General features: G+C 39.5%; 1 protein-coding gene across 13 annotated transcripts in view; it reads right to left on the bottom strand.

Moving 5' to 3' along the window:
* The window catches only part of LOC101168389 (protein furry homolog), a 55,047-nt gene that overhangs the window by 10,337 nt on the left and 21,305 nt on the right, over positions 1–23,405 (bottom strand). For 7 of the 13 annotated variants that reach the window (XM_023962126.1, XM_023962125.1, XM_023962116.1 and 4 more), the window contains exons 2-44: positions 21,329–21,516; positions 20,622–20,675; positions 20,365–20,504; positions 19,998–20,088; positions 19,806–19,885; positions 19,615–19,695; positions 18,715–18,883; positions 18,446–18,538; positions 18,217–18,315; positions 15,739–15,840; positions 15,301–15,404; positions 15,000–15,108; positions 14,463–14,549; positions 14,008–14,179; positions 13,793–13,925; positions 13,566–13,673; positions 13,315–13,441; positions 12,865–12,978; positions 12,572–12,736; positions 12,252–12,338; positions 11,886–12,145; positions 11,612–11,801; positions 11,337–11,461; positions 10,493–10,550; positions 9,039–9,130; positions 8,735–8,907; positions 8,480–8,640; positions 8,268–8,378; positions 7,507–7,661; positions 7,259–7,358; positions 7,004–7,175; positions 6,386–6,636; positions 6,147–6,293; positions 5,047–5,215; positions 4,859–4,973; positions 4,720–4,790; positions 3,556–3,706; positions 2,050–2,153; positions 1,214–1,305; positions 974–1,067; positions 588–807; positions 310–461; positions 42–229 (exon numbers count right to left, since the gene is read on the bottom strand). In XM_023962126.1, the coding sequence (XP_023817894.1) occupies positions 42–229; positions 310–461; positions 588–807; positions 974–1,067; positions 1,214–1,305; positions 2,050–2,153; positions 3,556–3,706; positions 4,720–4,790; positions 4,859–4,973; positions 5,047–5,215; positions 6,147–6,293; positions 6,386–6,636; positions 7,004–7,175; positions 7,259–7,358; positions 7,507–7,661; positions 8,268–8,378; positions 8,480–8,640; positions 8,735–8,907; positions 9,039–9,130; positions 10,493–10,550; positions 11,337–11,461; positions 11,612–11,801; positions 11,886–12,145; positions 12,252–12,338; positions 12,572–12,736; positions 12,865–12,978; positions 13,315–13,441; positions 13,566–13,673; positions 13,793–13,925; positions 14,008–14,179; positions 14,463–14,549; positions 15,000–15,108; positions 15,301–15,404; positions 15,739–15,840; positions 18,217–18,315; positions 18,446–18,538; positions 18,715–18,883; positions 19,615–19,695; positions 19,806–19,885; positions 19,998–20,088; positions 20,365–20,504; positions 20,622–20,675; positions 21,329–21,448 (5,586 nt within the window). In that variant the 5' untranslated portion in view covers positions 21,449–21,516. Of the gene's footprint in view, positions 1–41; positions 230–309; positions 462–587; positions 808–973; positions 1,068–1,213; positions 1,306–2,049; positions 2,154–3,555; positions 3,707–4,719; positions 4,794–4,858; positions 4,974–5,046; positions 5,216–6,146; positions 6,294–6,385; positions 6,637–7,003; positions 7,176–7,258; positions 7,359–7,506; positions 7,662–8,267; positions 8,379–8,479; positions 8,641–8,734; positions 8,908–9,038; positions 9,131–10,492; positions 10,551–11,336; positions 11,462–11,611; positions 11,802–11,885; positions 12,146–12,251; positions 12,339–12,571; positions 12,737–12,864; positions 12,979–13,314; positions 13,442–13,565; positions 13,674–13,792; positions 13,926–14,007; positions 14,180–14,462; positions 14,550–14,999; positions 15,109–15,300; positions 15,405–15,738; positions 15,841–18,216; positions 18,316–18,445; positions 18,539–18,714; positions 18,884–19,614; positions 19,696–19,805; positions 19,886–19,997; positions 20,089–20,364; positions 20,505–20,621; positions 20,676–21,328; positions 21,517–23,405 lie in introns of all 13 variants that reach the window. The other 6 variants (XM_023962121.1, XM_023962120.1, XM_023962127.1 and 3 more) reach the window with 4 other exon arrangements.

Here is a 23,405-nt window from a genome sequence, read left to right as displayed (position 1 = left end):
TTCATGCCTTCAGACTCCAACCTGTCTGTAACGTCTCTCACCTGCACCTCGTCTCCATGTTCTCCTACCACCTCTACAAGGCGAGAGACCAGGTCAGAGACCGCGTGGTTGTTAATTGGCTGTTTGAGAGCTCTGAAGATCTGGAAAGAGCGGCCAGCGTAGTGACGGGAGGAGCTGCACAGAGCTGTCTGTAAGGCCACATCACTCAGCTGCTGCTCCAAGTGGAAATCTGTGCAGACACAAAAACATGAATAAAAAAACTCACACTCAAGTGTACTGCCAAACAACCAACCACAAGTGCTATCTTACCAGTTTTGGACTCCTTGAAGACTGAAATAACGTGGCGCAGGAAGTTGGAAAGCTGCTCCGTGCTCTTGGAGTTGGGGTTCTTTGGAGTGATGTCTTCATGCGCCCACAAAGGCCCAATAGCTCTGAGCAACGACAACACAGTACTCCAAGCACTGTAAACCCACCACCAGTAGCACCACACACAGGTTATGCATGTTCAACCCGTCCACGCGGCGGTGATGCTTTCACGCACGCACCTTCATCTCGTTGGGCTGAACGTCCTCTGGGCTTTAGCTTACCTGGTGGAGAGGAACTCGATAAGTTTGTTGGTCTTCTCGTCGGTCTCGCTTGGCGTGTCTTCAAGATCTTCCAGGTCATCAGGAGTTACGAGAGGTAAATTCCCAACGCTGCCTGCTGTGCTGCCGCCACCCAGACTTGTAGAGGAAGAGTTGGATGTGGAACTGAGCCCCGAGTCCACCACGGGAGATGTTTGCCACTCTCGCAGAAAGTCCGGTACTTCTGAAAGAGCAGAGAGCACAAGAAAACTATAAGATGCTATTGATTCAATAAATCAAGCATTAGTGATATGAATTATCGTACTTTTCACTGTTTGCCAGTTAAATAAAGTGTAAATAACTTCTAAGTGACAAAGCGTGACTGAAAAAGCAGCAAACTTTCTCCTTACGTGACTGCTGGTACTCCGTGTGATAGTAGGACTTGATTGTGAGGGTTTTGTTGTCAGTGATCTCCCTTGTGAGCATTAGAACCGATGCAATGACCTGAAAACACAAACAGCTCTTCAGAGACGAGCAAAACTTCACCGGAGTCTATGGTGAGTTTTCAGCTTGCCACTGCTATGTCAAGCAGAACATTTTTACAGTTACAAGTGGAGAAATCACAAACGTCAGCGGCTTCCTGCTCAGACCTGAAAGTTGTTGTTGCAGGAGAGGGCAATGAGGAGGTGGAGGAGGAGACGCTTGCTGTGCTCGTAGACCTCTGGTCTGTAGTGGTCCAATCCTGACAAATCAAACAAGCATTTATTAGGCAAAATTTGGGTCCAATTTTAGCAGACTGCAAACATAAACAAAAATCACCTAATTAAGCCCTGTAATATATTTCCATACTGACTTTTCAGCATTAACCTCCCACTTTTTGTAAAGAAAGGGAAGGATAGGTACTATAAGAAGAAGCTAATATGATCCAGAACTATTTCTATTCCGACAAATGTTTTTTTTTTTTCTCATTCCCATCAGTGCTTCTGTCGCTATGACAACTCCAGACCAGTAAAAAATAATCATTGCTTCTTATGAAATGGTTTTGCAAAACTAGAAAGTCAAGAATTAGACCATTGCTGCTCCAGCTCACAGGAATTTAAGCATTAAAGCATGAAAGCATCGCAACACAGATCAGAAGATAACAAGCAGTCTGTATTTGACTTCCAGTATGTAGACAATGCAGAATATGTCACAGCTGATGTCTGCACAGCTGACAGAATCCATTTGTGCCCACAGGTGTGGGTTTGGGTGTGGGGAACAGACTGTACTAAAGCATATTATCATCATTGTCACAAGATGCTAGACGTTTCCCATGCATTCCAGGTTTTCTGCTTTTGTGTGACAGTACATTTTAGAAAAGATGGGGTGAGAACTAAGATCCTGTCTCTTTTGGTTAAAGTTTCTTTGTCAAGATCTGTTAAGAGCTAGATGATGGAGATTATGCAGACGCTCCTATTCTTTCTATGCATGTGCTAAGGCAACCTACCCAGGAAAAGTGCATGTAGCAGTAGAGGAAGATGCAAAGCCCAGTCTTCTCTCACGCTGTGATCCACCACCATTTCAGTCATAAAGATTACAGCAATATTACACCTGTAGAAAAACACAAAGTCCATAAAAAAAGAATGGATGTATTTTTGTTTTCTTCTTATATTGTCATGTGTTAAGCTAAGATCGTCACTTATTTGTGTGCGAGAAAAACACAAGTTTGAAAAAAAACAAATAAATGTTTGTAAAAATTGGTTGACACACAAATATTCCAACTTTTTTCCCCACGAAAGCTCCAAACTTTCAGGTCATTAAGTCCCCAAAAAGTGAAAACAAAAACTTTAGAGAAAAAAAGATTAATTGAATTCCCATTCTCTAAAGACAAAAAGAACATGAAATGAAATAATAACAATAATAGTAATAAGACCCACATCAGATCATCTCTTAAGCTATTTTTAAAGGGTCCCCAGTTTCAATAATGATTATGCCCTTTTTTGCCAAAATCAAAAAAGCGTGAGTCATTTTCTAGGACATAGTTTCTGCAGAGTGGCAGTAGTTCATTAGAAATTTGGCTATAAGTTGTGGGCAGAACCATTACTGATGTGGAGAAACTCCGTCTTCCTTGCCCTCCCTGTTGCTGAGAGCTCTCTATTTAAGTGGAGCCGGGAGCTTGTGGCCCACTCAACATATTTCTGTCACGTAACAAATAAACTCTTTTTCAAATTGCACTCTTTTCATCTGCTCTTCACTCGTTTGAACAAAGACATTTAAGCTTCATTTTATTTATACATGTCCTCTATCATTAAAAAAAAAATGTCACGAGAACACAAAAAACGAGATTTCCATCAGAATGGGGCTTCTAGTATTGTCTTTCCTTTTAAGGTTGAAAAAATTGTTTAATCAGAAAAGTAAATCAAAGTCACTCTTCCTAGAAGGAAAATGCAATAAATACAACACTGTGTAGAGGTTAAGTCCACTTTTATTGCTGTCATGCTATGAAGGAATTCATCTAATAACCCATAGTATTTCTTGTATTACAGTGTTTCCATCGCGGTTCACCTTTCCCAGTCTTGTAAATCTTTTCTATGCGATTTTGCATGTTTTTTTTTCAACAGTACACTGTTCTGTGCCCTGATTGGCTGGAGACCTTGTCAATCAATCTCCTCCATGGCGCATCTCCTGCACAGAATATGTTGAACTTGCCAAATCGTCATGAATCTTCGATGGTGATCAGATTTTTGTTTTCAGTCTATAATACCAGACTGATTTTTTTAAGGAAGGTTTAAACTTTGAGAGTTTAAACAAGAGAGGAAAGTGTGAAAAATTGCAAATGTGCTCATTTGTCTGAGAAAAATGTATAAAGTGTGTAGTGAGGAGTTTTACAGCCTTAAAACATCTGTAATCCAGCTTCACGGATTCCACCTATCGCAATAGTACCGGTATTTTTAAAACGTTACTCCTGCAATAAACAAGGAAGCCTAGCATTTGTGTTGGTGAGTGACTATACCTATGTAGAGGGCCTCTCGGGGTGATGGTCTCAGGAAGATAGTCGACCAGAGGAGCCCAGCAGCCTCCGTTAACAGGCATGGGCAACGGCTGAGGGCGGTTGTTCTCCAAGACACACAGCAGCCAACCGGCATACGGGGGCAACGGATCAGCTAAAGAAGGCAAAAAAAACACAACCAGAAAACAAAAATTCAGTAAATGAAAAGTCAGTAAAATTATACACGAGATACAACGTTTACCCACACCCGGTTTAGCTCAGTCTGTTAACTACCTATTGAATTTTATGACTGATTTCATGTTCTTATTTAATTACCGGTATAAAGCGCATTGAGACGACTATTGTTGTAACATTTTTACAGAGTATATTAGTCTGTTACCAAATGTCTGTCAAAATATAACCTTTATTTTATTAAAAAAGTTGTTCCCCCAACTACTGCACTGCTCGTTATTACATAAACAGTTCTGAAATTATGTAAAATGACAGTAATAGAGCATTAGCTATTTGACAAAAGATTGGCTATGATTAATCACACACCCGTCACCACCCTGGTTCTAAAGTCTGGCTTTGGAAAATAACTCATTACTCAGTGAAAGAGGATGTGGACTGACTACAGAGCTGGCCTTTACCTTTTTTTTTTTTTACTCAGACACAGCTCCTTGCTGTCAGAATCAGTCCACATTTAATCCTTAGTGTCAGAAAACCCTCCACTTGGTTTCCATGAACTGCCTATAGAGAGCGTTTGAGGACTGCAGCTCTAGGTCTGCCTTTGTTCCTAACACGTCTTTGCTTTTAGCATGAGTCATGCTGTGCTGAGCTCCGGGGTCTTACAAGAGCAGAGGGAAACTCCCTGAGTAATAAAGATAAGTTTCTCTTGCAATTACGAGATCCTGTCATGAGATTTATTACTTGTGCTGTAAATGAGCCCTTTAGGTAACTTGCACAATCCTGCTTGTCAGAGAATAATGACTGAAATGTCTCACCAGCAGCTTTTCAACCAAGAAAGGTGATTCCGAGTAGTGATACTTTGTTGTGCTTAAAATGACTTAAAGTGACAATGCTGTATTCATTACCAACCAATCAAACTGGCTTATTTAGATTAAAGGCAAAAACTTCACTCATTCTGCAAATCCAGAGGATTTTCCTTTTTGAAATATGAAAACGTACTCTTTTCATCCTCGTAGGAGCCTCCGGAGCTGTTGCTGTAACGGGATTCCAGTCTGTTGTGAGCCCTGGCCCTGCTGGTATAAAGAAACCATCACACAAGTCAAATACAACCTTCAGCTCTTTCTGTATATGCGCCGACCTATACAAGTGTATTGATGCTAACCGCTCTTCCTTTTCTCTGGCGAGTTTGTTCTCATCTGTGTCTGGAAGCATCTCTTGACCAGCCACCACTGTGTTACTGCTGGACGTTGTTCCTGCAAACAAAGTCTTTAGGAGATTAGAACTGCTGTGCAATCTCACATAGCGAAGAGAAAAATGGATGCTCACCAGTTTGGGAGGTGGGAGCTTTGTTGCTTGCAGCAAAGCGATAGAAAGGGGGGTTGTCACAGTGCAAAACCACTGGGTTGACAGGGTCAGTTTGCTGAAGCTCAAACAGGAGCTCCTCCATGGTTTGGATGGTGTTGTTGCGACACATGTAGATCACCACCTTCTTGATCTAAAAATCAAAGTGCTGCATAATTAATAAAGTTAGGGATGTTAGGGATGTTCCAATCAGGATATTTGGCCTTGATCCGATTAAGAGTCATTGGATTTTGAGTAACTGCTGGTACCGAATCCTAATCTGATATTTTTTATACAAAAATGAAAAACGTAATACACAGATCACATATTTTCATCCTAATAAATTTCTTTTATCATTTAATACTTAATCAGAGCATTTCTGTGAAGAAGCTAAAACAATGAAGCAAAAATATCAACTAGTAACTAGTAAAAATAGGTAATAATTAGTCAAATGTCTGGTGAGTGTAGTTTTAGGAAAAAGTTATTAAATTAATAAAAATAAATAAATAAATATATACTGTGTATATATATTTTTGTATTATTATTATTAATTTAATATTTTTTTCCCAGACTGGCACTTTGTAGAGAATTCTTTGCAGTCTCTCTGTTGGCAGCACGGAGAGAGCAATTCTCATTAAAGAGAAGCAAAATCCTGATCTTATTTCTTTTGAAGGGCTTTGTAGGTTTTTGTTTGAGTCAAGACAAAATTCTAGAAACACTTACTGTCAGTTTGAAACATTTTTATATAAAGAGTTATTGAGCCCAGAAGTCAGAACCTACGAACAGCTCGCTATATTTACTGAACAGTTTCTGAGCGCCTCCCACTTAAACTGGTGGTGACTTCTGCTGCGTTTACGGCAAGAAAATGTTTTGATTCATTCATGATCTAAAGACTTCTAGTAGAGTTTTGATCTGTATAATAAGCTTGAAATATTTAGAAATGATTGTAATAAGAATAAAATAAAAATCCAATTATGATCGAGTCTGAAACTATGTGGTTTCTGGGCCTGATTATTGATCACTGGATCGGATCACAACATCTCTAGTTTCAGTGTAATGTTTTTTTAACATGAACTTGGACTTACGTAAGGTAACAATGTGGTGTCACTGCTGACTCCACATAGGCTTATAAGGAACTGCAGAGTGATTCTCAAGTTGTTGCTCCAACTGTCATTGGACACCAGAGCGTTCCAGGCGTTCTCGATCTCTGGACCTGGAACCTCATCACCATACTAATAACAGAAAATAATACAATCCATTTTTGTTAAAACAGAGAATTTTCTGATGATAGATTTCACAAATCTAAACCCTAACCACCTCCTACCTTAGCAGTCATAAACATGAGGTTGTTGAGCACCAGCGAGGTTGCCTGCAAGGAGCCCCAGCCATTACCTCTCAGACTGGGACACATTCCCTGTGCCTGACTGCGGGTTTCCTCCTCAGGTGTGCAGGGGCTCGATGCAGGAGGAAGGAGCCCATTGTCTACTAGCTCAATATTACTGAGCCACGGTAGCAGGTATGACAACATAATCTGTCTGCCATTGGTGTGGGTGGTTGGAAAACGCTGACTCACCTCTGCAGGAACAGAGACATGTCATGATGATATATGAAGTACAGTTAGCGCTTTGACAGAGCGAAATGTTCTTTTGGGAGTATAAAGACATGAGGCACCCCGGAGGTAACTGCTGCAGGGAGACCACTGGAGTTCTAAAGGTAAATCAAAAATGACGCTTTTGTATCTTTTTACCTGTTCTAACTTTTTAAAAATCTTAGCTCAGTTTGCACGTTTTTGTCCACCTATTCTGATCCAGTTTTCCACCCTTTGCAATAAAGTTTTCTCTTATTAATGCTTTAGTTTGGCCTTCAAAGTAATTAATGGCAACAGAGTTTTACACAAATTGTACGCAATATGTAAAGTAGAGTAAATATTGCAATAATTTACCTGAGAAAAGAGGCAGTGTGAGCTCTGGGTACATGCTAGCAAGCTGGATGGAGAGCTGAGACAGATTGACACTGTACAGAGGAGGCAGAGGACCGTGTGTTCCATATAAAATATTTCCAGGCTTCTGCTCCACCATCCTCTTAGAGTACACAGACAGTTTAGACTCCAGCACCTGAAGGCACAGACATATAGGCTGTAACTTCACCTTCTTTTATGCAGTCGATAAATTAATCTAAACCAGAACACTGCCCCTACCTGCATCAGCTGCATGGAGATTTCATATATTTCCCTGCTGGAGTCTGAAGCCTTGAACAGCACGAGATTGAGCAACGTCACCAGGTCACATGGGTAATTCCTGTCAGAAAGAAGGAGAGTTATAAATTTCATATGTTACCGTTATTGTTAAAAGTCAAGTTAACATGAAATACTACCCCCCCCCCCCCCCCCCAAAAAAAAAAAAAAAAAAAAACAATTTAGCAAATATATACAGAGTGCTAACTGACCTGTTACAGCAGACGGTGGCAATGGCCTTGAAGCAGCCGGATGCCAGTTGGTAGGATCCAGTGAAGCAGCGATCCACAGCCCAGTTGAACAGATTGATTTGGTCTGGATTCAATTCTAAAAGCAGGATGACCACTTCACAGCCCAAACGGTGAACCTAAGTGAATATATAGGATCATTAGAAAGTACAGTTTCGCTCATAGAAATTTTAAAGATTAGGTTTTGAGGTGTAACACTGAAATCAAATATTCTAATTGTAGTGATCAGACAAAACAGCTACATATTTTCTGTTAAAGACCCACTTCGATCATCTTTTGTTATGTTCAGCAGTAGTTCATCAGAGATTTGCTTCTCAGTTGTGGAAGGAACTGTTTCCCCAACCCGCCTAACCCTCCTTGTTGCTGAGAGCACTCTGTTTACATGCTCTCTTGCTAGTTTACAGCCCCTTACATCCACAACCTAACATTACTGCTGCAACAAAAAAGGCGAGGGATATTGGAGCTATCCAGATGAAGACCCACATGGATCTATTTGTCTGCAAGTGGATCTTTCAGAATACAGCAGAGCAGGGAGCTGGTGGCCCGTCCAGCGTTTTTTCTATGTTTCGTCTGCTCCTGATTCACCACGATTTGAATAAAGAAATACTCAGACATGCAATTTTAGGTTTAATTTTCTTTATGTATGTCCCCCATAATTAGAAAAATGTCAGAATTTCCATCAGAGTGGGTTTTTAAGGGAAGAAAAGGTCCCAGAGTGAGCCTACCCGCAGGTCGTGACAGGCCAAGATGTTGTCCAGCCATTTATAGAGATAGCCATCAGTAGACAGACCAACATTGTCAAAAACTGGACCACAGCACAGAACCGCAGACATGGCCTGGAAGAAAACACTGAGTTCACACTAAGGTATTTTTTAAATGGAATGACAGTCATTTTCCTCCTTTTGCAGGTTGATATGTGATCATGAGTATGGCTTACTTTGAGAGCGCAGTATTGATAGCGAGTGATTTGGTGGTTGCGGTCACTGTAACGGTCAAGGGGTGTGAACATAACACTGAAGGGTCCAGCCCACTGGCTGAAAAGGATGAAGAGGTGGTGCCTCAGAGACTGCTGAGGGAAAAGGAAGCGCCTGTTCTGGACTGTAAAGATGGAAGCACAGTCATTTTAAAAACTGCCATAAAAATCTGCCCTGAATTTGAACAAAGTATAGAATTAAGAAATTCAAAGATTTACCAGGAACACACTGAATGAGATTAGCAATCATCCCACTGAAATGAGCTCTGATGTCTTTGAGTACATCCAGCTCCTTCTCATTTTCCGCTTCCAGAAGCATCCTGGTCAGATCCACATATTCGAGGAACAAAGCACCCATTGCCAGGGAGTCACGCTCCAGAGCGCCGTTCGTGCTGTGAAAAAGGGGGGGGGGAGTTGAAGAGAGATGCAAATTAGGGCTTATATTTATCATGGAAGTGAGAATTGGAAAACATCCAGGCCTATAAGAACTGTTTGAATACTCAGCTGCAAACATGAGAATTACCTGTCACTGATGACTCCTGCATTAGCCAACAGTTCAAATATCCTCAGCAGCTGCAGTCTGAGGAGATCTCTCCTCTCTCTGCGCTTCTTGTTCTGAAAGAAGAAACGGGTTGTTCGGGGGGTAATTGTGGGCTGTCGTCAGCAGCTTTCAACATTTAATATTCAAGTCAGTTCTATAAGTGATTTTGATAACTCTCAAGAATCAAAACATAACTGAAAGGTCCTCATACCGCGTGTCTTAGAGACTTAATACAGGCTTAAAAGCAAAGCTTGTTTGCAGCACCATTACATAAACTGCCAATGAGTGAAAAAAAACAACCTTTCGCACTAATAAACAATGGAGAAGAGATTCAGGAGGGATTGAAGTGGGATTAATTTAAGCAGTGTTGTGGAAGAATTGTGACATGCCCTTTTTCATATTGATTCAGAACTTTGACATTTGCACAGCTTTCTTAAGGCTTTACAATAACATTTTGAGCATGGGAAGAATGATTAATCACACACAGAAACACTGTGTTCATGCTGACCTAGCAGGCCTAGATTCTTACCACCTAAACACTCTACATAACGATTACAGTAACTAAAGAGTTGTTTTTTTTTGTTTGTTTTTTTACCAGAAGTTGGGTTCTAAAATAAGTTCAACCATAACCAGTTTGGTCTCGTCAATTGGATCTAAAGAAATCATATAACCTTGTCTCATGATTCCTATAGTTCAATAACTTTCATCTGATGAAATGTTTTTACTAGAAAGCTTCCGACAACATTTCTAACAGAACCATATCTTTACTTTATTCTAGTGATTCTGAAGTCTCCGCCTGAACATATGGTTTCAAAATCTTGGAGGTTTTCAAAATAAAGCACTCAAGGGTTTGTGCATGTCTTTAACCTCTGGATGGACTGATGGAAAATGTACTCCTTTGCAAGGCTGGCAACAGGTCTAAATGTTACACGACTATTCTCTAGGGCTATTGGTCGAGTTGCTTGTTATACCTATGGGGATGAATAATGGATCAGTATTACATTTACAGCACTTGACAGCTGCAATGTTTAGTGCTCTATTTATCTTCATTTATTATGTGGTTTGAACAAGACTATAATTTTACCCTCTAAAATCACAAAAGTTTAAAAACAAAACCATTTGATCAAGATTAGGATAAAAAATTACAAAGTTTCCCTGAAGATAATAGTATAGTAGACGGCCAACATATGGCATAAACTTTATTTTAAATTCTTTTTTGTTCAAATGTCAGAGCATAATAGAAAGTAGCAGAAAACTACATATAGAAAACGTCTTTTCAAACTGTAAAACCTGTCTGAATTGTGTAGAATGGCTCCATCTTTGTTTTGTTTTTTAAGAAATCTTACTGAACTTCCTTTACATATATATGACTATTTATCATATCAGCATATCGGGATGTTATCTGACATGTAAAAGCATTTTAGACCTCATGTTACCTCAGGTCGGCGTTCCAGTGCTTCCTTCATTAGTGGATGGAGTTCTTCAACCAGTTCCCTGTAAATCAGATGGCAGAAGTGAGCCTCTTATCTCACAGGGTGGCAGTTTAGCTCAGGCGGTAGAGCAGGTGGTCCAACAATCAAAGGGTTGGCGGATTGATCCCTGCTCCCCCCAAGCGCGGCTAGTCTGCAGCTCACCGCTCCCCCCAGGGAATGGGTCAAAATGTGGAGAAGAATTTCCCCATTGTGGGATGAATAAAGTATCAATTATTTAACTATTATTATTATTACAACAAATCTCCTAAAAAGATCATTAATTGTGATTTCCTTGTACAGAATGAACAATGTCTCGTTTTTAATCTAACAGATGCACTTTGTTAATGCATCTTAAATATCACACATAGAAACTTCAATTGTGTGAGTGACGTGAGGTGAATTTAGCCTGGGCAGACCTTAATCTCTTTGCTAACAATGCACTATTTAGAAAGGTGATGGGATAAAAATACTGTCTCCTTCAAAATGAAATAACTTCTTCTCACAATGAAGCCTCTGTTCTTTGAAAAAATGCAATACTTCTCTTTCTTTTTCTACATCAGAGTAGGATTTTTTTTCTCTGTGACATGGGAGCCATTCCAACAAAACAATTGCAATTCTTTGAGCCTAGATTAGCATTCATATTTGCTAGAATTAAAAATTTCCAACTGCATTTTCCTGCCGAAATAAAAGCCAGTACATTTTTTATTAGATAAAACTCAGAGAACACACAGACCAAAGGATCTTGACCTTCCCCAATTTAAAATGTTCTACTATAGAAAACAAGTAGTGCATTTTTATGTTCAAATACCTGAAGACCAAAGCATTTGTGCATCCAAACCCCAAAACCAGAGACTCTGTGATATCCAGACTCTCCGTTCTCATCAGTGGAACCAACTGTTTTAATAGCCAGGCCACAGAAGGGGTGCCTATCACCTACAAAAGAAAAAGAAAGCATTGTTATTTGACTTGATAAGACTGGAAACTGATAAAAACTGATGACTCAAATGCCCACATTTAGCATCGCATTAGTTATAATTTTGTGTTATGAAGTTCCTTGGTTTATTTCTAGGCATTCAAACATACCTTGTTGTCATAGGTGACACTGCCGTCAGGTGTGGTGGCCGTGATCTCAGGTGTAGAGGCCCTGAGGTGGCCAGGTGACATGATGCTTGGCTTAGCCACACCAAGACAGAGAATCAGATAATTACGCCACAAGGAGATGTAGCTGTCGCTGGAGCCTGCTGTGCTGGTCTTCTTTGCATTAACTGGACTGCTAGAAAAAAAAAAAGTTACAAGGACGTTTGATTACCAAAGATAATGAATTGGACCGAACGTTAGATGTTGTTTCTTTTCATACTTAGGGTCTACAAGCGGCAGCAGCAGCTGTAGTCGCGTGAAGACGTAAGGCCAAGCGTAACTCAGAGCAATGGGACAGTGTTTGGGTAGGTGCTCCTGCCGCAAGAAGATGTGCAGGCAGAGCACCCATGGGTCCTTCACACACTGAGCGAAAATCCAAACGTGGCTGGGACTCTTCACATCATAGGAGCTGTTCACCAGCCGGGCGGTCCAATCCACCAACCATTGGAGGTCAACATGGTGGTTGAGTGGTAATGTGGACTGAGAAAGTGAAAAAAGAGGGTGTTTAGAGATTTTTGTACAACAAAGTCAATAATCTATAAACTTGTTTATAATTTTGGTTTATTCTTTTTTTTCAAGCACTTACAGAATCAGAGACAGCCACATGAATAATACTGTCCATTACAGCTGGGCTCAGCTGGTCCATGACCTCTATCATTGGTTTGTCATCATCCTGCAGGGAGTGACATTTTTAGAATCAGCTATTTTTATAACGTGTTACACAATGTGGAGGAATTTAAACCTTCCGTCCCTAATCAGACAGCTGTCCTTTCATCCAGTTTTGTTCTCAGCCTTCTCACTTTCTAACTGGCACTCAATATTTATCTCTTTTGCTTGTAAATATTGCATTGAAACAGACGGAAAATCCCTTCTTTAGAGTAAGAATTTCAGACAGAAGTGATGTACCTCAGCATGCCCCAGTGCTGCAAAGAGGAGGCGTATCTCCCTTAACACGCTGACAGCGAGCTTCCTCGTGCTGATCTGACATGAGCAGAGGAGCAGCAGAGCCAGACCCTCGACTGCATGAAGAACTGACCAGTGAGGGCTCCGGTCTGGCAGTCTGGGACTGGCCTGATAAGCAAGAACACAAAAGGGGAGAATGTTAGAGGGGAAATTTCACAGTGTGAACTGCAAACCTGCAGTTTAGCAGAGCTGAAACTCATTGGCTTTAGTGAGGAAATCATTGCAGCGGTGCTAACCTCAACTCCACCTCGCGTTTTCCCCTGCAGTTGCAGAGCTAACCTCCACTGTGTGAGCAGCTGGAGCAGAAGCTTCACAGATGCATCCTGCAGGCCCTGATGGGTATCTTGGACCTGGAGAAGTTTGATACAGATGTTCAAAGTTTAAAAAGAGGTAACAGAGTACGTTTTTCAAATACTTTACTTTAAATCTCTTTGTTATGGAGGATTTTATGCACACAATAATAAAAATAATCAGCAATCATGCAGTGCATTGTGGGTTCTGGTCCAAGTTAACCTCTTATTTTTAATTTCTCAGCTTTAGAAATATGGTTGTGGGCACTATAAACATTTTTATTTTTATATCATACTATTAAATATGCATTAACCAGAATAATTTTCATGTAATGTAATGAGTGCTATAATGCAAGGTTGTGTGGTGTGATTAGTCTGAATCTCATTCTATTGTACCTCTCGTAAGAGAAAATGTGTATAGCCAAACAGAACGTCTTCCCTCCAGTCTGAGAAATCAAGCAGCAGGCTTTGCAGGGAGTTCTGGGAAATAAGGCGGAGCTCGTCGTCCATGTGTACGGTGAGGCTGAGGAATAAATATGTCCTTATTGAGAATTCCAGACAAAAAAATAGAAGAAAAAAAAATAGGACAGGAAGAGAAAGTCTTTCTTCCCCTTTTGAAGACCAAACAGGATTGATGTGGCACTCACCGTGACAGTAAGTCAATGAGCTCCTGTTTGGACATACTGTCAGGAAGGATGCGAGGAATTGCAGCTACGCATGTTCTGAAAAGGTCGATTTTGGGCTTCCTTTCTCCACTGAAAAAAACAAACAAAAGGATTTGGGAGACTTCAACACATTTCTAAACAACAAAAATGTTCAAAAGGCAAATTTTAAAGTCTTAGTTGAATTTAAGGACTTTACTGAGGCTACATACGTAATCATGTCTTCTGGCTCTTTGTTGAGCATCTGGACGCTGGTTAGCATCATGCAGCGACCCACTTCCTTATCTAAGTGCCTGAGGATGTTGTCCAGAGACTTACGCACCTGTGAGTAGTACAAGGACATGCCTGTGGAGGACAAGTAAGAAATGATGATGAGATTCACCCACTTCTGTCTGTTGTTTACAGCTGTGTGGACGTTTGCAAAGACCTATTAGTTTGGCTTCCTCTTCAGTAAGCGTCTTGCTGAGGTACGTTTTCTTCTTCTTTAAAGAGTTCCCAGAAGGCAGAGTGGCACCAGTGTTGGGCATTGGAGGTTCCCCATCTTTTTGTTGCAGAGCATCTGCTATCACCAGGAATGCACGTAGACCGATGTTAATACGCTGGAAGATAAAAGAAGCAAATCTTTATTTGTGTGTAACTATATTTAAAAAAAAAGTAGGCTTCATGTCCATTACAGCTGGGCTCAGCTGGTCCTATCATGCTTCAAAGATTTGTGTGAAATAAATACTTATGAATCGAGCAATGTGTTGTCACTTTAAAGCCCAATATTCTACTCCTGTGGTTCATTTTATGCAAAAGTTACATAGAAGATACTGTTGTTCAGCTAGATACAAAACAATGTTAGAAATACTCTGCTGGATCAGTGTGAGAATGATTTAGTACCTCAGGGTTTAGACTGAAGGCTTTGACCGGCTTCCCAACGCTTAGCAGGTCGAATATGATCTCTTTCATTGCAAAATCCAGCCTCTCCTGAAAGAAAATCAAAATGACCGGTGACTTACACAGCAAAAAGTGAAAGTTAAGTAAAAAAGGCTCTAGTTTCAAGGAAAAATGTCTTGCAACAAAGTATTTCAACAGGAAAATAGTTTTAGTTTAAGAAAACATGTGAAAACATGTCTTAGGGACTCGCTTAAAAAAAAAATAGGATTTCTTGGTAAAACTATTTTTCTTACCTAGTTGGCAAATTTTTTTTTTTGCTTATTTAAAGAAAATTTCTCGAACATAAAAGCCTTTTACTTATTTCTAGGGGGCCTGTTTTTGCAGTGCAACTTTTAAGAGCAATCATGGAACATTAGCTGAAGGACAGCCACAATACGTTTTAAACTTGGATTTTGCCAATAATTATGTTCACATTGGTCATTTGATTTTTCAGCATAAAAAGTGCCTTCTTGTAAATCCTTTGTACTTGTCCACGTTTACCTGAGCAATAAACTGGATGATCTTGACAAAAATATTGAGGGGCATGTCTCTGGGTACGACACTACGACTGCCTTTGGGAAATAAAGTGGATGTGATGGATGTCAGTCGACTGAAAGTAAAAGAAAAGCAGATGGAATCAATTTAAAGGTTTTGATCACATTTAAATCTTTTGAAGAGTATTAATTCAAATCAGGAACTACAATAAAGTTACCAGTGTTTTTTATATCCTAAAATTTTTTCAAAATTTAATATTACATCCAAAAAATGCTGCCTAGCAGAGAGGAAACTGAGTTTGACTTACCTCTGCGTTCCAGTGTTACTTTCACACTTTATTCGGATCATGTAGACCCAAAGCAGGCGGTAGAGCGATTCAAGAGCCACACGAGCCATTTTTGGGTCTTTGTTCTGCGATAACACAAATGCAGAACACAACTTTTTTTATTTTTTATTTATGGCACTTTGACCAATTTTTTTTTTAATGAACTTTAGCCAAAAAGAGAAGGAAATGTCAGACACAAGGTAGCAAAACAACCCAAGGGTGTTGTTAATGAGTGTCATCAATCACCAAGACTTTAACTCAAAACACTTCCTGAAGTTACTTTACAGTGTCATGATAGTACTTTCCTTTTTGTTAAATATACATAGTCACTTGCTGTGAGAGCATCTCTGAAGGGCAGAGATCTGACTGCAAACCAACCAGTGGATTGTACAGTTTGCATGAGACAGTAAGAAAACTAACCTTCAGGTTTGAGAGGCAGTTGTTGAGGAAAACGTGCCAACGACTGAGGAAGAACTGTTTCTGACTGACACACAGTAGACATGTCACCAGGGGGTAAAGAGCCTGGAGTGGAGACATCAGAAGATGGCATTAATCTTTCAAACTATAACAGATTTAATATGACCAGTTTCCTAAAGGAAATAAAAAGCTTAAAGTAAAAAAGAAAATAAAAATCTGCTGTATTCACTCTAAAATGCAATAAAAATCAGTTTTTTTCTACTGTGTAAGGTTAGGTCAGTTGTTATTGTGAATGATTTTTTTTTTTTTTTACTTTTCCTGTTCAACAGCTGGGCAGACAGATGAGAACTGAGGGCCTCTTGTGTTGGACATATTTTACTTTAACAACAGGGGTTATGAATCTTCCGACAAACCAGAGGTATATCTGAATAAACCCCTTTTGTAATCGAGACCAAACTTTATTTATTTTAATAGTATTTGAAAATATTTTGTGTTGGACCGGATGGAAAAGGAAAGGAGGGAAAAAGAGAGAGGGATGTTAGAGAGAGGGAGGGGGGGCAGGAGGGTGATTATAGGGAATGATTTTAAAAGCACCTCTTTGGGAACAGCCCCCTTTGCCTGTAAATGGTTACGACACTGGTAATAACTACCCTTTCACTCAAGTGCTCAAGAATGACCAACAATACTAATGACAGAAATGCACCACATTGCAGCCATTCCTATCGTGCCTGTGCATTCTTCTGCGTCTGACATGGCGCATTTTTGCTAGTGTGCGAAACGCTATTTGTCTGGTAAAAGTGAAAAACAAAATTGCAAGCAAAGAGATGCTTTGAGATAGGGATGTATGAGTTCATCTGAATATTTGGAGAATCTATCAAAGGAAAAGTGCATACCATCGGTTGACATTTGCAGCCTTTGGGACTCAGGCAAGAAAAGAAACTCATCCGCAAAGCACACATGCCACTTCATCGAGTAGAAATGCAACTTTGTCTGCTGGCGTACGTGTCTACAAGATGATTATGTTACTCACATGAGAAATAGTTTCAAAATGTAAGCGTGTCTCAGAAAATATGTCAGGCTTTACCTCAACGACAACTGATGACACTATGTTCTACTCAGGGTATCAAAACTCCTAAAAAAATAATGAAAGAATGCCAGCAGGACATGGCAATCAAATTCTGACAAGGACTTTTGCAGGTAAAACAGAATTCACATCCTTTTACGCTTCATTTAAAGAGGAGGTTTCTTTTTATAGGCTAAGTATCTCAGTGGTGGATTCTCAGACTAGAAAAGTCAGCTCGGAAACGTGGACTTCACTGAAAGCTCTCAAGGGAATTCAAGCTAGCTTTTGGACAGCTAAATGCATGCAAGCTCAAAAAGCTGCCATCATTAGAACTACAGACGACTACAACTACTACTCCTTCAACACATTCACCGGCTTTCAACCAAAAGATGTCAAGTAATTTCTTCTGTCTTCCTTTTATCGTGAAGCACTTTGGTACCCTGAAAGTGTTGTGAAGTGCTATATAAATAAAGCTTTATTCATTCTTTCAAGGAAAGGGGTAAAAACAAAAGTATTAGAGATAAGCTAAATCATAACTCAGAGCTTACTCCAATAAAACATGCTCAAAAGATCTTTATTTTTTTAGAAAAGGATTCTGTCTAATGTATGGACTGTTCGGCCCGCCTCAGTACTGTGGTAAACCGATGCTTAATCCTTAGTTTTATGGGGATTGACCCGTATGGATGCTGTGGGTTTTTGGGTTGTTTGGGCCTGTGGAGGGTCGTGGATAGGAAAGACCGAATCTAGAAGGGAGTGTGTCTTACAATACCCTTGACGCTCATGCAGCTACCATAAGGGGCATCATGAAAATCTAACATACCATTGTTGTGCATATGGTAATTGTATCGTTAAGTATTTTTAAGTATAATATAGGTTTAACACACTTAAGACGTACAAGTGATGCTGTTCCAAGGTGCCCTTAGGCCACATTCCAATCATTAGTATGGTGTGTGGACCGGCTCCTTATTGACCAAACAGGGTGTGCAACTAAGTGACCGTAGGATGTTGAGAAAAAACAACCCTCTGACTACTTTCCTCATTTCTAAGGCTAGGCGCAAGGAGCACACACTTACCACTTGGAAAACTCTAACGGGCCCTTTGTGCAAATTTCGAGTTGAAAAATGCAGAGATTCATACAATGTGCCTGCGTCTCACCTACTTCACCCTTACATGTTGTTTAAGTGTTTGCTACGACAAATGCATCATGCCAATAAAAAAATGTGCATGAACATTTTCGCTATACAAGCTCACAGATTGACCTCCTATGTGCCTTGTACAAATATGCCAATTTTTCCCCCACAGACTACACGGGGACAGTTGTGCCTATAGCATCAGTTGGTCCACATTGATGCTACTCCTCCACACAGACTTTCGTCAATCCTTTATGGAATGAAACACAAATGATCAGAAAGACTTACTAGAGAGTGCTTCTTCCTGGAGGAGAGGTCCAGAGTGGTATCATACAAACTCTCCACAAAATTCCTTAAACATGGAACGTTTACTTCGTTCTTCACAGTCTAGGGAAAAGATGGCTAGTCAGTACAAATTGCTTTTTTCTACTGACGTATTTCACATCTATTGAACAAACCAAGTGCAGCAATACGAGTGTGTGTGATGGCTTTGCTCTGAGAAAAAAAAAACACTTACAGCTGCTACAGGAACAAGGATTTCCACAAAGAGTCCGGCTAAAGAGTGCTTAATGTCTTTGTCCTTGACTTCCAAGAAATACTGAGCACACTCCTGCAAACCAAAGAGAAATATTATATCATACAGGTTTTCTTGAAAGGAACATACAAAAAATAGCAATTAATTTGACTTTAGATTGCCGTCTGGCAGCTTTTATTAACTTTCAGTTGCCAGGGAATGAATGGACGGAGTACGTTATAATGGAGTGTTAGCCTTTGATCACTGTGTACCTGCATAAACTGGAAGGAGGCTTCAAAGTCCTCTACCGGGTACATTTTTATGCGGAAAAATTTGAGTCCCATGATGAGGCTGATGGTGGACTGGATGACATAGGGACTCTGCTCCTTCTGCCTCAGCTCTTTGAGCTCAGAGATGAACTTCTTCCTCACTGCAGGGAACCTGAAACAGAGCAGCATAAAGAGAGTGCTTTCTTCCAGATTTGGCTTATCTTTGTCTTTTTTTTGTTGATGTTTCTGCATGCATACAAGGGTGGTTGCACTTTACTGAGGACTTGTGTAAATACACGCCCCGACCAGATACATTTTACCAACAGCGTTCTCCTGTTCTATTTTTAGAAAGGCATCTGGAGGGGTGATGCAGAGGGAAAAGAGCATGTGCTTCTTCTCTCCCCCCCCCCCCCCCCACATACTTTTGCATGTTTCTCAGGGGTTGCCAATGTGGTTAAGTAAGAAGACGAGTTATCTGTTTTGTGTCGAGCACTGAGTGTGTTTTAGGGTAAACTCAGATATACAAATCAAACGAGAAGATAGTGTCAGTTAGCTTTTTTATTTATTTATTTTTAGCCAAGCTGCCCGGCAAACCGCTAATGCCTAGTGCAGAACAAGGAACGTGTGTTTATGTCTTGCAGGAAAAACTATTATTTCATCATCCCTACTAAGAGGCATTGGGATTTAAACAAATAAAGATTAACTAAACTTATTTACACACTACATTAGCCAGTAGTAGAGGTGTGCATTTGTTGCCATTGAGAAATGGGCCAGTAGGATCACACGTAGCAAGTGTGATGACAGATTTATCCTCTGCACAGTTGCAAAACTATTTAGATGAAAGTTGTGAGAGAAAATCTCAAAACAAAGGGGTGAAAGTGACTTTAATAGAGTCCACAGTACCTTGACTGTGCAACAACTCCCACTACTTCAGCATACAGGTCAGCCACGATGTGCATGTTGCCAGTGTTTGGGCCCAGATACCTAAAACGCACATAGATATTTTAATATCAACATAAACACACACACTAATCATTAAGAAAAAAAAAAGAAAATGTGGATTTGCTAGTGCCTTTAGAAGTAAACCATCTTACCCCTCCTTGTATTTGAAGTGCTTGAAGGCCAGGTTTACAACCTCTTGAATTAGTCCATCTAAGAGAGGATGAAGAGGGATCTGTTTTGATAAAAAGAAAGAACAGGGCTCTTTGTTAGATGTATGGCAACGAAACTCTGCAAATACTATAGTTCATCGTATACAAATTTGAAATCTGTAAAAAGAGCCTCACCTGTTTTAAAACTTCTATAAGCACCAAAGAAAAAATAAAGTCGATTGCCAGGTCTCGCCGCTCCAGTAAGTAGTCCTTTTGTTGTTCGTCACTGAAGACAAGCACATTGTACTTTGACAATGGAGCAGCTTATTTATTTCTAAATCCTACATTCACGGTAAAATGCACGATTCTTCTACCTTTTTGCATCCCTTCCCTTTTCTACAACGTTTAAACAAAAAGCTAAACGGGCAACAATGACATCAGGCTCAGATAATGGGAGGGCATTCCTGAAAAGATGCTGCTCAGGTCACAGCATGCAACGAGGCTTGGCATACTCTCTTCACTTTACTCTTTACCTTTTGTTTTTCACTTTTAATCCTCTTACTTTTTTGACTTTGTGTTGGCTCTCGGTCTGTATTCGTGGGACTCGTCCTCCAGGCCGTTCTGCCTCTTGTACCAGTCGAACAGAGTCTTCAGAATGGATGGTAGGCAGTACTCTGCAAGAGAGCTCATACTGCTGATCAGCTGCAGGGAAGCAAAGAACAAAAGAGGTGAGAGTTTAGTCTGTCTCATAAAATCAGCTGACGGGTGTGTTAGGGAAAGGAAAAGAGGCAGTAAGGCGTGTAAGTGAGGCTCACACACTTGATCAAACTGTGAGTCTTCTCCTCTCTGCAGCGATTTGTTTAGTGGCTTTTCCTGTGGGATGGACAGCACAAAAGGAGAAACTGGTAAAATAGACATGTAAGCATATTTATTACTAAATTCAAACGACAAAAACTCATAAGGAAGCCATCATTAACCTCTTTATTATTAAAAACATAAAATGTTCCTACATCAATCTGAAAATGTCTTGTACAAAAACATGTCACTCCCATAAATAATTTATATTCATGGTAAATAATTAAATTTGATTGAAATACAACATAATTATACTGTAACTTATGTCAAGTCTACTTAAATTGTTCATAAAAAAGTTTGAATATAAACAAAAACCTGCAAGAAAATGGATCATATCCTTTGACTAAGACAAATAATAATTTAAAGACATCAAAATGCTTTTAAAAAAAAGCCCCGTCATATATCTGATGGTTCACATGAATAAAAAAAAAGCTTTTTTAGATAAATAAATGAATTCCACTTTTTGCACTAATAATTTATTAAAATCAAATTCCAAGTAATAAAACAAAAATTATTCATTTTTGTATGAGATTTCAACCCAGCTGGTTATGCACCTTGTTGTCAGTGATTCAGTAAAAGATCGCAATTCAGCTCATTTACTGTGTAACCTGAGAAAAATGGATTATGAAAGGCAAGAAAACAGCACATGAACTCCATGTCAAGTCGCTCACCAGTGGCTCAGCCATGATGATTCGAATCTTGCGCTCGGAAAGCAAGGTGAAGTTGGCGAACAAGCTTTTGAGGACAAACTCGCCCGGCTTGCTTTCGGGATCTACGTTGACAGGCGCCATATCGACAGAACCCTTTCTTTCTCCTGGCGTTCCACTGGTCGGCGGGGCGGGCGGCTTCACAGGAGAAGCTGATGAGCAGGAAGAAAAGTCACGTTTTAATCACCTTGTTTTAGTGCTTGTTTAATATTACTGACGGATTCAGTTCAACTGAGGGAGTTTGAGATGTGTAAACATCTATGTTATGGCACGATACTATTGGCAAGCAAGTTATAAGAGATATTTAGGGATATGAAGCAGTAGATTTTAATCAACAATCTTTGTCATTTCTAACTTGTTTTTGTATTTTGTGCTGAAATAATCCACGTTTATTTTAAAAGTTTGTGAGTTTACAACTGTAAATACTAAGAAACAGAAAGTGGAATTTTTTGTTGTGGATCCACAAAGAAAGAGAGTGGCTATGAAACACAATATTTTTGTGAAATTGAATCGTTTCATATTAAGATAAAAAAAAACAATTAAAAAAACAATGATAGTGACATATTTTGATAAGAAGCAAAAAAAAACAAATCAAAGTAAAGCAAAAAATGTGCGTTCCTAACACATCAAAGCAAAATTAGCAAATCAAATAAAATGTCATACTGTGTTGTTTAAAATATAAGTTATGTCTTTTTTTCATTGTGTGACCTGGGGGTAATGAATGAAACGTTCCCACCAACCGGTGCAACGCACATTCCAATGACCAGTTCTGATGAAAAGTCTATGTAGACGCTTGTTTATGCTTTAGGTTTTAGGTTTCCACGTCCAAAACTCTCACGGACACGTAATGCTATCCAAGTTTTTAAGTCTGTTTTTGGGCTCCATGTACAAAAGTTTGAAGTTTGACCAGTCAGGTACTTGGATTTGGTAGTAGTGAACAGGCAGCGTTCTTATGTAATTCATGGAAGTGCCAACTGCTTCGAAAATTGATAATGGAGAAGAACTCAATGATTACGGTTTGTGCCCAGCAAGAATTATATGACACCAAGTCTTTTATATATTGAATAGAGCTGTGAAAGAAGACATCTGGAGGATGGTTCATGAAATTTCCACCGCTTAAACACTCTGCACAAAGCCTCTTCCAGCTGTAGTTACATGTGCTAGTATCGTGTAGCAACAGGCCAGTGTGAACACCATACGATAAAATTGTGTTCAAGAAGCCGTGTTCAGGGCATTCTTAAAATCGCGACACATGCCTGTTGTGAACGTTGGATTATACTCAGGTGGGACTTATTTGTGATTTTAAAAAAAATAGCAATAACTGCAATAACTGTAGGTGTGTGAATTAATAGTTGCTACTGACAGCAACAAAAGCAGAAGAAGCGCCGCTCAGTCTTATGCCAGGCTTGTCAGAATGATTCCAAAGCAACAAAGAGGATGAAGAATTCAATAGATTTATGGATTCGAAGTGATACAAAGAGTTTAGTTGACTTGTTAGCATATTCTTTATGGTATGCTTATCTTATTTGTTTATATGTTGTATTAATATACTAGATTCATCCTATGTTTCAGAAAGCTGAATATCATCAATATGTGACGGTTCAAATATTCAGTTCATTATTGTTATCTATTCCGTTATAAAGATTTGCCTTTCAAGATGACATGTTTGTTCTTGTTCCTGTATTTTGTCAAATACATTTTTTTCCAAAAGTGTCAAGTATATTCCAATGCAACTTTTTTATTTTTAATCATGCAATTTTTGGCAGTCGAGAGTTATACTCCGGAGAAACTTATAGTTAAAAAAATATGGGTAATTACTTATGAATTTAAAAAAAGATATAGAAGGAGCAGGTGAGTGTCTATTAATCCAAGATATATATCTTAGAAAAATTCTTACAGCTATCAGGTGAAAACTGAGCCAATAACAGCAGTAATTCTAATCTCTTTACTTGAGTTTTTTTTAATTTTCTCTGTTTTTCCTTCCACAAGCTACATTCTGAGTAGTTGTGCAACCTTCAAATAGCTGCAGGTTTTTGCTGGG

Source organism: Oryzias latipes, chromosome 14, assembly GCF_002234675.1.
Source record: "Oryzias latipes chromosome 14, ASM223467v1".
In the NCBI taxonomy this organism is placed as follows: Eukaryota; Metazoa; Chordata; class Actinopteri; order Beloniformes; family Adrianichthyidae; genus Oryzias; species Oryzias latipes.
This window is presented reverse-complemented; position numbering and strand designations above follow the sequence as displayed.